At 41.3% G+C, this 15,891-nt stretch overlaps 1 protein-coding gene across 2 annotated transcripts in view; it reads left to right on the plus strand.

Annotated features, from left to right (window-relative positions):
• The window catches only part of SPATA16 (spermatogenesis associated 16), a 237,335-nt gene that overhangs the window by 103,786 nt on the left and 117,658 nt on the right, over positions 1 to 15,891 (plus strand). For both annotated transcript variants that reach the window (XM_032258285.1, XM_032258286.1), the window contains exon 4: positions 2,910 to 2,999. In XM_032258285.1, the coding sequence (XP_032114176.1) occupies positions 2,910 to 2,999 (90 nt within the window). The remainder of the gene's footprint in view (positions 1 to 2,909; positions 3,000 to 15,891) is intronic.

The raw sequence follows: 15,891 nt of genomic DNA on the forward strand, positions 1-15,891 counted from the left end.
AAGGAAGAAAGAAAGAAAGAGAGGGAAGGAAGGAAGAGAAAGAAACAGGAAGGAAGGAGGGAGGGAGGGAGGAAAGAAGGAAGGAAGCAAGAAAGGAGGGAGGGAGGGAAGGAAGGAAGGAAGGAAGGAAGGAAGGAAGGAAGGAAGGAAGGAAGGGAGGGGGGAGAATTAGCTATCACGTGGAAAAAATTCTGGTCAGAATCAGAAAACCCAGTCCCTGGACAGAGCTCTGCCCTCAGCTACTCTGACTTACCTTTACAAAATTACTCCTGTAGGAAAAAAATATATAAACACGTTTTTTGTCAGGCCTCCAAGTTCAAGCCTGGCCATTTTAGCCTTGGTGACCTGCACGTACACCTCTGGATGGTCCCCAGGAGCCAGAAAGTCTGAAGAAGTAACCTCAAGTAACCAGGTGGTCACAGAAAGAAGTAAACAACTTGTTCCTGCCTCAAGGAATTGCTCTCCCCCTACAACGTACAACCTGCAACCATTGTTCCTGCTCAGCCTTGTGGAATTTCCCCCTGGACACTGGGTTTCTCAAGACCCCCACCCCTGTAACTATGTAATTTGCCACACCCTCCCCTCTGCTTGCAACTCCTCCCCCACCCTTATGATCATGCCTGTTTGTAATAGATAACCCATACGCTTGTGACCATGCATCCCATGATGCCCTTCCCCTCCCTAAAATAGATTACCACCTTTAACTGACCATTTGCCGAAACCTATAAAACCAACCCCTATCCCATCACCCTCCGCTGACTCTCTTTTTGGACTCAGCCCACCTGCACCCAGGTGAATGAACAGCCATGTTGCTCACACAAAGCCTGCCTGGTGGTCTCTTTACATGAGCTACATACCTAACACTTTTCAAACATTCTCCTTTCCTGAAATAATAAAAAATATTTGTGGTAAGTATTAGTATTATAGTTTTGTCTTAATATTAAGCGAACCCATGTGATAGTTATAAAATTTCCAACATTTTAATCAGAACACACCAAAGAAAATGATCTGTGTTCTTGAGGGATTAATGCATTCATTTGCAAAACTTCTTGTCATGGAGTATAGTAAAACCTCATTAACTCAGACCCTTCTAATTCAGAAATCACCATAGCAAAGGCAGTGTGGTATCATACAATGCTCTGTGACTAGACATAGGAAAGCAAAAAACTTGAGACAGCTGTTGCACTAGTTATGCATGATTTTAGAAAGCTTCCTTTACCTCTACTTTCTGCTCATTTGTGTTTGAAGTGAGCAAATTTATACAATCGATCCATCTCATCATCATACAATTCTATGATTATCCATAGGCCAGATAGATTTTTTTCTGCTTTATTCTTTTTATACGCGATGTTTCTGAAAATGGAATTGTTTTAGTCTTTACGTTTTTAATCTGGAATACCTAAAGATCCCTGAGAGGTTACAAGAGCTTCCTAGATTTGGGCAATTATGATTATGTGCTTTTTTCTGGACAGAGGTTCAGACCTTTTATCTGGTTCCTGAAAGCTCTGTATAACTCTGAAAAAAAAAAAAAAGATTAAGAACCACTTACTTTAATAATGAACTAATTTCAAGTGATTCCCGTCGACTTGTAAAAACAGACTCACAAAGTGTTGCTTACTAATGATGTGTTGGTTCTGGGACATTCTGTATTCCACATTGATAAATAAAGTAGAAGCTACATTTCAAACTTTCACTAATGACTGGGTCACTATTTGGTGATCAGGCATGGACTGCATCCAGGTAGTTGACCTTGTTATATCAAACGTCTTGAACAATACCTACCCATTACAGGCTCTCAATGAAGCAAGGAAGAGAAAGGTCTACCCATTTATCTCTAGGAGAAGAAGGCAGCCAGGGTGATCATTTCACATCTAGGTTTGGATTGAGAATCCAGAACTTGATGAGATGATGGAAGAGTCAGCAGGTAAGGACAGATAGTTCCTCTCAGCCACAAGTCAAGCCTTTTCGTTTAAGTCAGGAAAAAACGGAGGTCCGAAGTGTGGAAAGCCCTTCAGAAAAGTGTCAAGACCAAGCCTAGCTCCCTTAACCAACAGCACAGGTCTCTCCCGCCACTACATCGCCCAGCTGGAAGAAGACACGGCTGGGCCATGTAGTGGCCTAAGACACCTGTACTGTTGGAATTCAAATGAGCATGTCACCCAAATTCCAGTTCCTTTCTTTTAACTGAAATCCAGCAACTAACAACCTCCTCCTTCATTAAAAGTAGACATACCATAAATAATAACCTGTTATCACCAATTTATTAAAATGAAAATTCATTTAAAAGCAAATAAAATAGCATCGTGTCTTATAGGTAACATAAGTTGAATTCAAATTCTTTGTCTTTGTCATATCTCTAAAAATACCTCGTCCTATAAATAAAATTTTTTTATAATGCAAAGGTAATTTGTTTTTCAATAATGCTTGCTTATTTGTCTTAACTGCCAATTACAGGGGGGGCGGTGGTGAAGGGCTTCTTTCATCAGTATTTTTTTTTTTTTTTTTCTGAGACGGAGTTTCACTCCACCCAGGCTGGAGTGCAATGGCGCGATCTCGGCTCACCGCAACCTCCGCCTCCTGAGTTCAGGCAATTCTCCTGCCTCAACCTCCTGTGTAGCTGAGATTACAGGCACGCACCATCATGCCCAGCTAATGTTTTGTATTTTTAGTAGAGACGGGGTTTCACCATGTTGACCAGGATGGTCTCGATCTCTTGACCTCGTGATCCACCTGCCTCGGCCTCCCAAAGTGCTGGGATTACAGGCTTGAGCCACCGCGCCCGGCCTCATTAGTATTTTTAAAAACACATAGTATATAAAATTGAATGCCTGTGATTTCATTCCAATGCACTTGTGGTAATTGTCTTTTAAAACCCAAATAGCATTTGCATTTCTTTTTTTCTTCTACAGGAGCATTGTTTTAAACCCAGCGTATTTCCGGAATCATCTACGTCAAGCAGCAGTGTTTAGGTGTCTGGAGAGATATTCAGAGGCTGCCCGGTATGTTTGTTTTAACTTTTGTGAGGATTTATTTCAAGTTCAATTTCTCCAATTCTGGTAATAGCATACTAGAACTATTATTAGTTCTCTCATGGGATATGATTTTTATCCAAATTATTGTCTGTAAATGTCAAACCAGCAATTATTGACTATCTTTCTCTTTAATTAAAGCTATTTCATATTCATAGCTCTTAACAAAATTCAAACTTTCCAGCCATGAGGTCGCTGACAATGATGGAAAAACTTGCATAAAGTAATAGAAATGCACTTGACCTCTTACTCTCAAGGATGTTCTGATTCAGATTGCAATGACACATTTCCGGAACGATCTCTTGAGCACTGGAGAGGAAATCCAATCACATGCAAAAGATCCCAGAAACCCCTTTTCTGGAAAAGATGGTATCAGTTAAATAACACCAAGGTTGCTAGAGATGTCCCAAAGTATTTTTTTCTTGGATCCCAATGTATTTTTTTGAAAAACCTAGTGAAGCTTCCCCTAATATTTGCAACCCAGAACTTAGACTGTGGCAAAGAATCACAGGAGCTGTGCAACAGCCTGAACGCTACACTTAGAATTCCTTCTCGCCTGTGACAACCAAGGCTTTTTTCCTTCCCGGGTTAGGTCACCAGACTTTTCTTCCTTTCCATGACTTGTCTCAAACAGTTTTTCTTATTTCCTAATGTAGAGGTACCTGCTGTTTCTTCCTCATCCACTTTGCCACCCCAGCAATCTAGCAGGAAAACACGGTTGGTTTCTAGATTTACTGCAAGCACAACGTCTAAGAACAAATCCGCAGAAATTGAGATGGGGCGCCTAGGTTGCAGGCGGAACTGGCTAGAGCATTTGTAAATAACACTATCTCTGAAACTGAAAGCAAGAGTTTGAGTGGATAATCAAATGGCTTCATAAAACTGACACTGTGAGGTTTACATGAATTCCACGTTTGTAAGATGTTCCCAGGAGTTGCCTGAACTCACTTAAATAGATAAGGAAAGCAGAGCTCATCCTAACTACCCTCACTTTGCAGCCAAACAACCAATATGCCACGCCACCTTTTTACCTGTGTGAAGGTCCACTTTGAACAGTATTTAAAAGGTCTTTATCACTCTCTTTCTTGCATTTTCCCTTCTCTACTATTTCTCCAATATGTTTTATCTAAGGTACTCACATATTACTTCTTTCTACGTTTTATTTACTCCACTGAAGCGTCTCTGTGGCTTGCTTTTTGCCCACACACTTTTCCTAGATGTATGAATGAGAGAGAATCTAAAAGATGATAGTAAGCGTCCTTCTGGTTCACATTTAAACAGGTTTTTAAAAAGGTCACCAGCTACAAATGAAGCTAATAGGTTCAGCATAAACAGGTGACAGTCATCTGCAAAATAGCCTCCATGAAGAGGTGGGTTTATGAATACATCTTGAATCCAACTGAAAGATCAATAGAAGGCTATTTCAGAACAATTTCAGAACTAGATTTCAACTAGTAAAAGAATGCTAGTGGTGTGCTTATACAGACTCTAAAGATAAAATTGTTAAATATTCAGGAGTTTGGAGCAAGCTAGTAGGTAAAGTGTAGGAGAAATCAGCAGTTCTGGGAGAAACTACGCTATTGAAATTGCAAATGCCACAAATCAGGATTTTTTTTTTTTTTTTTTTTTGCTTTTGGGAGAGCCAGGTTACCAGCATACCATTAACAATAACATCATTGTATCAAGCCTGTTGGAGCCAAAGTGGTGACATAAATTCTTCACGGGTCCTTAAACAAACAACAAGAAGTAAAAAATTCAAAATATATTAGTATTTTCCCTGTAAAATTGGCACAGGATATTCCACTGCCCTTGTCATGTATGCTGAAATAGGTACATCTGCAGTCAAATAGGCAATTCTGCTTAATAGCATTTGATAACTGACCTGATAGTGGTTCTTGAGAAAATTCTGGATAATTCTTGGTTATGCTAGTGTAAACTTTCTATAGAGAAGCAGAAACAGTTACTGTCAGGTACAAGTATTTTTCATCTTGGTTTTTTTGTTGCTATTGTTATTGAGATGCAGTCTCCCTCTGTAGCCCAGGCTGGAGTGCAGTGGCGTGATCTCAGCTCACTGCAATCTCCACCTCCCAGGTCCCGGTTCAAGCAATTCTCCTGCCTCAGCCTCCCAAGTAGCTGGGATTACAGGCATAAGCCACCATGCCCAGCTAATTTTTGTATTTTTTAGTAGAGACAGGGTTTCACCACGTTGGCCAGTCTGGTCTTGAACTCCTGACCTCGTGATCCACCTGCCTCAGCCTCCCAAAGTGATGGGATTACAGACGTGAGCTACTATGCACGGCCTACAGCATTTATGTTTCTCAGTCAATCTCTTGGAGATTTGAATAGTTTGGTTCAAGCCTCTTACAAGTATTTTACGTTAAAATTCGTTGGTAAAGACAATACATCAAGGTTATTTCCTGTAGGATACCACACAGTCATGTTTCTTGGATTGAGAGGCACCTACCACATATGAAAAAAATGCCGTTATTATGTGACTTGTGAGATTCTAAACCCATAATTCCCAAAGAAATGCATCAACCCATATCATGTCCAAGATATAACCAGTCCCAGGAAATTAGAATGTCTTATGTTTTTGAAGCCTAACCACCTTCACCATGAAGGGATTTCTAGTAAATAGACCAGAATGATTCCCAGAACAGCCTCATTTAAAAAGCCCAAACCCTCAACAAGAGAGGCTGGAGGAAATGCCACTCCCTGTGGCTGGAGCGAAGGCATCAGATTTATAACAATGGGCAGGTTCTTGTACTTTACGGCTCAATATCCTTTGAGTAACATTCTACCAGAAGAAAGTGTAAGAATACATAAACAATAGAACTTGAACATAAATGGAGATATTTTATTATGGTTGAGCCTCCGCAGGGATGCTAGTCACTTTGAGGAAAGGGCTGGGACTGGTTAAATTGATTAAATCACATTTTCAGACCACAAACTAAGTTGAGATTGCTCTAACCTCCGTTTCCAAAACAAGCCACCTTGTGAAACCTTAACTGAAACAGAAAGTTGCATAGCTCTTTAACGTCTTTCTCTTTTAATGCGTACAAAAAAAACTGCTAACATACAATGAATATCATCACTCAAATCTGACTCTACTCCCCCAGCACTCACACACACACACACACACACACACACACACACACACACACACACTCGCACACACACAGACACACACACACACACAGACACACACACACAAACACACACACACACACACACACACACAATACACCATCTAGGACTACCTCCATGAGAAAAAAAATATTCAAAGCCATGCAATCAGAGAAAAGCCAAGACTGGTTTGTGAAGAGAGCTAATGACTTTTGACAATGTGAATATCAGGGTGTCTTTTATCTTTCTGTGCTCAGTGACTAGCACAGGGCCTAAAATATGCCAAGCACCAGTTAGGGGGTTCTGAATTAAATTAGCAGGTTTTTGAGTCTTTGACGGTATGTGATTGGTAACCATTCAGCCATATCAATAAGACAGTACTCAAAATTCTTCGTAGAGCCCTGAGTGAAAGATAAATATGAGAAGTGTCATGTAGTAGTGAAGATCGTGAAAGAGTATGATGGCTTCTAAACTGAAAATACATAGGCAAAAACCATGTAATATCGCACAGTCTTTATTTAAAACCACATTGTGCAAGAAGCAGCAAACAGAAGGTAAAACTAAAGAAAAAATGCAACAGAGCCTCTTTAATGCATCATTGAGAAAGAATTTTCTGCTGGGCACAGTGGCTCATGCCTGTAATCCCAGCAATTTGAGAGGCCGAGGCGGGCGGATCACCTGCGGTTAGGAGTTCGAGCCAACATCATGAAACCCCATCTCTACTGAAAAATACAAAACTCAGCCAGGTGTGGTGGCAGGCGCCTGTAATCCCAGCTACTGGGGAGGCTGAGGCTGGGGAATCACTTGAACTCAGGAGGCAGAGGTTGCAGTGAGCAGAGATCATGCCATTGCACTCCAGCCTGGGGGACAACAGCAAAACTCTGTCTATAAAAAGAAAAAGAGAAAAGAATTTTCTGTGTATTTCTACATGCATGGACTAGATAAGGGATATGAAAACAGGAGTAACACAGTCAATTGCTTATAGAGCCCAGGCAGATGAGGTGTGTATCAGACCAATTATAAGATGGTGTGTTCTATGAACCTCAGTGAGCTGGAAACCACTCACTAAAGTGACCATAAAATTTATCTTTCAAACTAGATACCTGTGATAGTGGAAGTGGACACTAATAAGAATTACACCAGGAAAATAGGTATAAACCAGGACTTTCACAAGCACACTGGCCATATCATCACCCTACCACTGGACCTTCTAAAGAGAGCGGCCACTACTCAGGTCCATCTAACGGTGCCCTATGAGAATGTAGGTTCAGCTTTGCTAATTTTTTTTCGAGTCTTCAAGAGATAGTGTTAATATAACTTTAGAGCATTCTAAGAGATTCACTGGCTTTTTAAAATAATTTCAATTTTTATTTTAGATTCATGGGGTATCTGTGCAGGTTTATTACATGGGTATGTTGCATGACACTGACGTTTGGGGTACAAATGGCCCTGTTACCCAGGTAATGAGCATAGTACCAGTTGGTAGTTTTTCCATCCTTACTCCCCTGCCTCTCTCCCCTGTCTAGCAGTACCCAATGTTTATTTTTTCCATCTTTTTGTCCATGCGTACCCAAAGTTTAGCTCCCACTTATAAGTGAGAACATGCAGTATTTGGTTTTCTGTTCCTGTGTTAATTCACACTTAGGATAATGGCCTCCAGAGGCATCCATGTTGCTGCAAAAAATATGATTTTATTCTTTTTATGGCTGTGTAGTAGTCCATGGTGTATATGTACCACATTTCCTTTACCCCATCCACGGGTAGTGGACACCAAGGTTAATTCCGGGTCTTTGCCATTGCGGATAGTCGGGTAACGAGCATACAAGTGTATATGTCTTTTGGTAGAATGGTTTGTTTTCCTTTGGGTCTACACTGAGAAATGGGATTGCTGAGCTAAATGGTGCCTCTGTTTTAAGCTCTTTGAGAAGTCTCTAAACTGCTTTCAACAGCGGCTGAACTAATTTACATTCCCAACAAGAGGGTATAAGCATTCCCTTTCTCTGCAGCCTCAATAGCATCTACTATTTTTTGACATTTTAGTAACAACCATTCCTACTGATGTGAAATGGCACCTCACTGTGGTTTCGACTTGCATCTCTGATTCTGAGTGATGTTGAGCACTTCTTCATGTTTGCTTGCTGTTTGTATGTCATCTTTGAGAAGTGTCTGTCATGTCCTTTGCCTGATTTTTAATGATTTTGTTGTTGTTGTTGTTTGCTTGCATTTTGCTCAATTTCCTTATAGAGTCTGGATATTAGACCTTGTCAGATGCATAATTGGCAACTATTTTTTCCCATTTTGTAGGTTGCCTGTTTACACTGTTGATAATTTCTTTTGTTGTGCAGAAGCTCTTAAGTTTAATTAGGCCCTACTTGTCAATTATTATGTTTCGAAGATACCGCCATTAACTCTTTGCCGAGGCCAATGTCTAGAATGGTAGGTATAACCTAGGTTTTCTTCCAAGATTTTTATAGTTTGAGTTTGTATTTAAATCTTTAATCCATCTTGAGTTAATTTTTGTGAATGGTGAAAGGTGGTGATCCAGTTTCAGTCTTCTGTATATGGCTAGCCAGTTGTCCTAGAATCATTTATTGAATAAGAAGTTCTTTCCCCATTCCTTATTTTTGTTAACTTTGTCAAAGATCAGATGGTGCTCAAGGCGCAGCTTTATTTCTGGATTCTCTCTTCTGTTCTGTAGGTCTATGTGTATGTTTTTGTATCAGTACTATGCTGTTTTGGTTACTGTAGCCTTACAGTATAGTCTGAAGTCAGGTAATGTAATGCTTCCAGCTTTGTTCTTTTTGGTTAGGATTACTTTGGCTATTTGGGCTCTTTCTTGATTCCATATGAATTTTAGAATTTTTTTTCCAATACTGTGAAAAATGACATTGGTAGTTTGATAGGAATAGTGTTGAATCTGTAAATTGCTTTAGGCAGTATGGCCATTTTAGTGATATTAATTCTGAAAACCCATTAGCCCGGCATGTTTTTCCATGTATTTGTGTCATCTATAATTTATATCAGTAGTGTTTTATGGTTCTGCTCTCACCTCCTTGCATAGCTGTGCTCCTAGGCATTTCCTTTTTGTATGTGTGGCTTATTGTAAATGAGGCTGCATTCTTGATTTGACTCTCACCTTGAACATTACTGGTGTTTAAAAATGCCAGTTGTGGTGACTCGTGTCTGTAATCCCAAAAGTTTAAGAGGCTGACATGGGAGGATCACTCAAGGCTCAGAATTTGAGACTAGCCTCAGCAACACAGCAAGACTCTGTTTCTAAAGAAAAAACTAACTTTGTTTCTTTTAATTAGTGGGCATGGTGGCACACACGTGTAGCACTAGCTACTTAGGAAGCTGAGGCAGGAAGATCTCTTAAGCCCAGGAGTTCAAGGCTGGAGTGAACTATGATCATGCCATTACACTCCATCCTGGAATTCAGACCCTGTCTGCAAACGGGACCCTGTCTCTAAAAACATTAATAAATAAAAAGGGAAAAAATGCTACTAATTTTTGTACACTTGTTTTGTATCTCAGAACTTTACTGAAGTCATTTATCAGTTCCAGGAGCCTTTTGGCGGAGTCTTCTAGCATAGAATCATATTGTCTGTGAAAAGAGATAATCTTACCTCTTTTTTTCCTATTTGTATGCTTTTTTTTTTCTTCTTCCCTAAGTGTGCTGGCTAGGACTTGCTATACGATGTTAAATAGGAGCAGGCAAGCTTGTTTCTTCCTTTTCTTGAGGGGGATGCTTCCAGCTTTTGTCCATTTAGTTGGTTGCTGGCTGGTCTACGGCCATACTATCAGGAAGCACCCAGTCTCTAAGTATGATGTTGGCTGTAGGTTTGTCAAAGACGCTTTTATTATTTTGAGGTGTTATTTCAATGCCTAGTTTGTTGAGGGCTTTTGCCACGAAGGGGATGTTAGATTTTATCGGAAGCTTTCTCTGTGTCTATTTAGATGATCATATGGTTTTTGTTTTTAATTCTGTTTATGTGATGAATCACATTTATTGATTGACATACGCTGAATCAATCTTGCACCCCAGGAATGAAGCTTACTTTGTCGTGGTGAATTAACTTTTTGATGTCTTGCTGGATTCAGTTTGCTAGTATTGTGTTGATCTTGCGTCTGTAGTTTCCTTTTTTTCATTGTGTCTTTGCCAGATTTTGGTGTCAGAGTGATACCGCTTTTGTAGAATAACTTAGAGAGAAGTCCCTCCTCCTTGATTGTTTGGAATAGGTTTAGTAGAATTGGTACCAGCTCTTCTTTGTATGTTTGGGAGAATTTGGGTGTGAATCCATCTGGTCCAGGTCGTTCCTCCGTTAGTAGGTTTTTTTATTACTGATTCAACTTTGGAACTCCATAGTAGTCTGTCTAGGGGAGTTGGGCTCCAGGATTCAGGTGCTGGCTGTAATGAGGAGGGCCAGCCTTGTCCTCAGGTCGCTGGTTGAACTCTCAGGTGAGGACAAGCAGAGTTGCTTAGGTGGCAGAAGCCCAGCGGAGATCATAGGCTTGTGGGGTAAGATTTTCAGAAGGACTTTGGTCACCACTGAAATGCTCAGGCCGGGGTTGGGTGGGTGCACTGGAAGCCAGGAGACCGCAAGCCCCGTTTGGGAGGGGGCAGGGAGTCAAGCGAGAATCAGTGTGGTTGTCTCCCTGCAGGGCAGTTGTGGCATGCTAGAGGCTTAAAGCACTCAGGCTTTCTGCTCCCTCCCCGGCCTGGGGGCAGCAGGAGTAAGGTCCACGGCAGCAGCAATGGCAGAGGGCCTGTCAAGTTACCTCTGGAAGCCACACCGCAAAAAAGCACAAGCTGCAACCCACCAGAGTGGTCAGGCCTGGCAGGGCGGCTGTGCTGGGTGCCCAAACCAGCGGGCCTTGTAACAGAGAGCAACGTAGGGCAGGGGCTCGCAGGGAAAGCAGTCTGGCTGCTTCTCTGCAGCGCAGCTGTGGCATACTGGAGTCATGCAAAAGAGCTCAGGTTCTTTGTTCCCTCCCAACCTGGGGGCGACAGGGACAGGCACAATGACCATTGTCATCACAGCAGGACTGTGTGTTACATCCCAGAGAAACTCAGAGCTGCAACCGACCAGATGCTCAGGCGAGGCAGGAGAACAGGCCTGGAGGCAGGGAGCCAGGGCGGATTCGCGCAGAGCACCAGGCGACTGTGCCACTCCTCCTTTCCACCCCTTGTTTTTCTGCGTGGCGATCTGAAGATGAAAGTACCTCTGATTGGTCCCCTCCCACAACCAATCAGGCTGGTCGCGGACCTACTTTATTTGCACAGAGGAAACCAATGGGAAACTTCTAGAGGGTATTTAAACCCCAGAAAATTCTGTAACTGAGGCTCTTGAGCCGCTCGCCCCAGCCGGCTCCCACCCTGAAGTGTACTTTCATTGACAATACGTCTCCGCTTCTGCTGCCTTGCTTCGTGTGTGCGTTTTGTCTTTGTTCAGAACGCCAAGACTCCGGACAACTGCCTTTGACCGGTAACCCCGGGGTGGGCCTTGCCTGGCGAGCCCCAGCAGGGGGTCTGCAGCCTGCTCCTCAGCACGGCCGCTGCGTCTGTCCGGTGAGATGTGGCAACGTTTCTCTGCAAACCGCCTGCTTAACTTTGATTCTTTAATTCCCAGTAACGCTCCCCTTTCTCCTCCTTGTCTTCTTTCCCAGGGCGTGCCAAGGCACCAGGGGCATTATCTGCGCCAGCTCACATTCCCTTCCTTATTTAAGACCAGACCAGCCTGCAGCTCGCTGCAGACGACCCCTTCCTCCTCTCCCCTCTCTCCCATCATCTCACCTAAGAAAGTTTAGACGTTTAGCGAATCGGGTCTAGTTTAGACTGTGCAGTCCGACCCAGCCAGTGAGCAAAGGACACAAGGGCGGGAGTCGCCTTAGAAATAAAAACTTCTACTCTGCTTTGCTCTTTTTTTTTTTTTTTTTTTTTGAGACGGAGTTTCGCTCTTGTTACCCAGGCTGGGGTGCAATGGCGCGATCTCGGCTCACCGCAACCTCCGCCTCCTGGGGTTCAGGCAATTCTCCTGCCTCAGCTTCCTGAGTAGCTGGGATTACAGGCACACGCCACCACGCCCAGCTAATATTTTGTATTTTTAGTAGAGACAGGGTTTCACCATGGTGACCAGGATGGTCTTGATCTCTTGACCTCGTGATCCACCCGTCTCAGCCTCCCAAAGTGCTGGGATTACAGGCGTGAGCCACCGCGCCCGGCCACTCTGCTTTGTTGTATGTGTTCTAGTAGCAACCAGCCATGCAGGAGACACCCTTCCGCGCAGAAGTAAACTTGCTTTGCTTAGAAATTCCTTGTCTGGGGGCTAGTTTTTCCTTAGACTCTGAGCCTTAGTTCTAACATATCCTAAGGACATACAAAAAAGTCTAGCCTTCCCTGTCGGTGGGGCTACCATACACCTGGCTCTAGGGTGCTCAGGGATCCAAGACCCACTGGGCTCTACATGGGCTTGAGTGGTGCGTCTGCACGGACTCTGTGTCTGTCTGGAGACCCTGGAGAATCAGAGAGGCTCTCCCATGGCCAGGTCTGCAAAGGTCTGCGTTGGAATTGTGGATCCCCCAGGAGCTCGTGTTCAATCACCCTTTCCCTACGATACAGCAATTCCTCCGGCTCTGCACCAGAGCCAGGTGGGTGGCTGTCCTGCTTTGCTTCTTTCTGTTGGGTCCTGTTGTGTGTTGCGTCCTTGGTGAATTCCAACACAGTCTCCTGGGGGATGCACTTGAATAGCTTAGTGTTTTCTCTCCAGGACCCGCAGACACCAGCTGCTTTCTAGTGTGCCATCTTGAACCAGAACTCTCAATATTTTAATATTGCTGGTTACTTTAGTTTTTGTAACATGCAGAATCATCTTAAGAAAACTGGTCTGGCGTGGTGGTTCATGCCTGTAATCCCAGCACTTGGGGAAGCTGAGGCGGGTGTATCACCTGAGGTCAGGAGTTCGAGACCAGCCTGGCCAACGTGGTGAAACCCTGAGACCTATCTCTACTAAAAAATACAAAACTTAGCTAGGCGTGGTGGCAGGCACCTGTAATCCCAACTACTTGGGAGGCTGAGGTAGGAAAATCGCTTGAACCCAGGAGGTGGAGTTTGCAGTGAGCTGAGATTTCACCATTTATGAAATGAATGAATTCACTAGAATCAATTTACCACATGACCAATTTGCAGAATTCATGAAGTTTAAAGTTTGCCAAAAACTTATTTTAAAAGATAGTCTTATTGAATATACTTGATATAATACATTTTCCTATGTATGATGTTTTATTTTAGTAAAAATTGCTTTTAAAAAGTTTAGCAATTTTTTAAATTTTAGAGAATTTTCAAAAGCTAAAGTCATGGAATGGTTTATTCTCATGAACATGTTCTTCTTGTGTGTATAATTATTACTCTATTGTTCTTTAATATATTATATTACTTTTTCTTCTTATAAATAGAATTAAAATTTTAATTTGTAAGTTTAAAAATTTATACTGATTATAAAAAAAATTTATACTGATTATTTTTTAGTCAGTATAAAAAATAATCAGTATTTTTTAATCTCTGAAAAACAGAGAGAAATTGAAGGCCCCAGGTCTCTGGAGTCCTGGTTCCCTGCAAGTCCATCTAGTAAGATTGCTATAAATTGTCTGAAGAGCTAAAATAAACAAAATTTTATAATATCCTTATAAAGTTGACAAATTGATCATTCAGCAAATCGTCTTCTGATAAATAACCGAGAGCCCACGGAAGGCTGTGGGCCACAGCATCAGATTTGCAACCTCAATCAGAGCCTCTCTTCTAGTTGTAAATGAATCCTGGAGTTTAATCCTCCAACTGAATAAACCATTCCATGTCGTTAGCTTTTGAAAATTTGAAAATTCACTAAGATCAAAAATATCACTAAATATATTTTAACCGATTTTTGCTAAAATAAGAAATTGCTAAATGTACATAAGAAAATGTATTCATATCAGTTGAATATATTCAATAAGACTATTTCTTAAAATACGTTTTCAGCAAACTTTTACCCTATGTTACAATGCTATTGTAAAAACTTAAGGGTAAAGGCTGAGCTTCCTTTCACCAGTAAGAGTGATCCTTCCCTTGTCAAATTTTGTGCTAAATCAATTAGGGAAATATTTTAGTCCAAAGCCAGCCATTAAAAAAGAGATGTATTGACATTTTGGGCTGGATGATAAAAAAGAAAAAAAAGAGAAGGAGAAAGATGTATTTTATCAATTTAACAGCTTTAGTGAATTCACTATTTGCAACAAATCTGGTCTGTTCTCCCTTCCACTTTGTAATACTGTTATTTAATATCCTATAACATATTTATTATCATGAGAAACAGATTAAATAATAAGAATAGGTATTCTAAAATGTTCTTATCTTTAGCCTTTTTAAAATAGTGCACTAACTGACACTGGATTTCAAAGCTATTTTATATTACACATGCCTTTCAGGATTTAAGAAAAACAACAAATTGATAAGACCCCACTAAGTTGTATCCGTTGCCTATTGCTACACTAAGAATTTTCTCCCCAGGAGCTCATTCTCAGCTTCGCCTCTCACTCCTGACCTCTCACAGAGTCTTTTTGTTTCTTCCCATTTTACCATTTCAGCTGCCTGCCACTCTTTCCATCCTCTGCACGTGTCCTTCTTCTTGTTTGTATACCTCTGTCCATTTCTTCAGAATTTCCCATTCCCTTCTCAGGATTTGCCCCACAGAGATTAGGGTAATTCCCCCATGTAAGCATAACCTGCCCTCTGGTCCATTAATAAGCCATTCTCAAAACATCTCATGCAGTCTTGTAAGTTCTCAGCCCTCCTTGCTGATTGCTGTTATTTTAACTGAGCAGGTGATTACAATTGCTTTTGTTTTATTTTATTTTGACACTCTGAGCTTGAGGTATTTGAAACCTGCTCTCTGGACGAGTGTACGATGAAAGCCTCAAAGACAACCAATTGCCTTAAAAAATAGTCATTTCCTTTAGAAATAAATGATCTGTTAGCCTAAGTGTGACACATTACAGTACTCATTTTTGAATAAGAATTAGTATAACATTTAGGGTCTGTGCTGTAGATGATTATCAAGATATCTTGTTCCATTTTTGCCAAGCAGCAGTATGTTTCTTTCTTTTTTTCCCCCCCTTGGCTTACAAAATTTAATCCTACTGGAAATAATGTATATATAAATCACAATCTGCCAAAAGAAAAGAGTGATCCAAAAATAAATTGAGGTGTTCAGAAATCTAGTAACATAAAACAGTGGCATTGCTGTAGATAAGTAATCACTCAGGAGAAGTACTATACCAGCAAGCAGAGAGAAACTGTGTCAGCTTTTTTGGTGTCAGGGAACTCTATGATTTTAAATGAGATTATTATGTATCTTGCAAGGGAGGAGAATATTCTGACAGGTAGACTCAAGACAAGTGGCTCTGAAGAGATGATGGCAGTGTTGAGAGTTTAACTTAGTTCTTATTCACTTAGAAGTGTAAGATACATTCATTCATCATGCAAGATTCTAAAAATACATCACAGATTTTTTTGGTTAAAATAAGTTATCATTTATGCCTACAAATGATGCCTACAGGCTAACTTTTATTCTTAAATTGGCCATCTGCTGAAAGGGCGTTCTCTTTATTGGAGGCATTTCACCATTGTCAGGGCAGTTAGTGTGTTCTGGCATTAGTCCTTGTAACACATATCTGTGCACTGGAAGATAGGCATGATAATTCC

The sequence above is a fragment of the Sapajus apella genome, unplaced genomic scaffold (genome assembly GCF_009761245.1).
Source record: "Sapajus apella isolate SASKATOON/1434 unplaced genomic scaffold, GSC_monkey_1.0 scaffold101, whole genome shotgun sequence".
In the NCBI taxonomy this organism is placed as follows: Eukaryota; Metazoa; Chordata; class Mammalia; order Primates; family Cebidae; genus Sapajus; species Sapajus apella.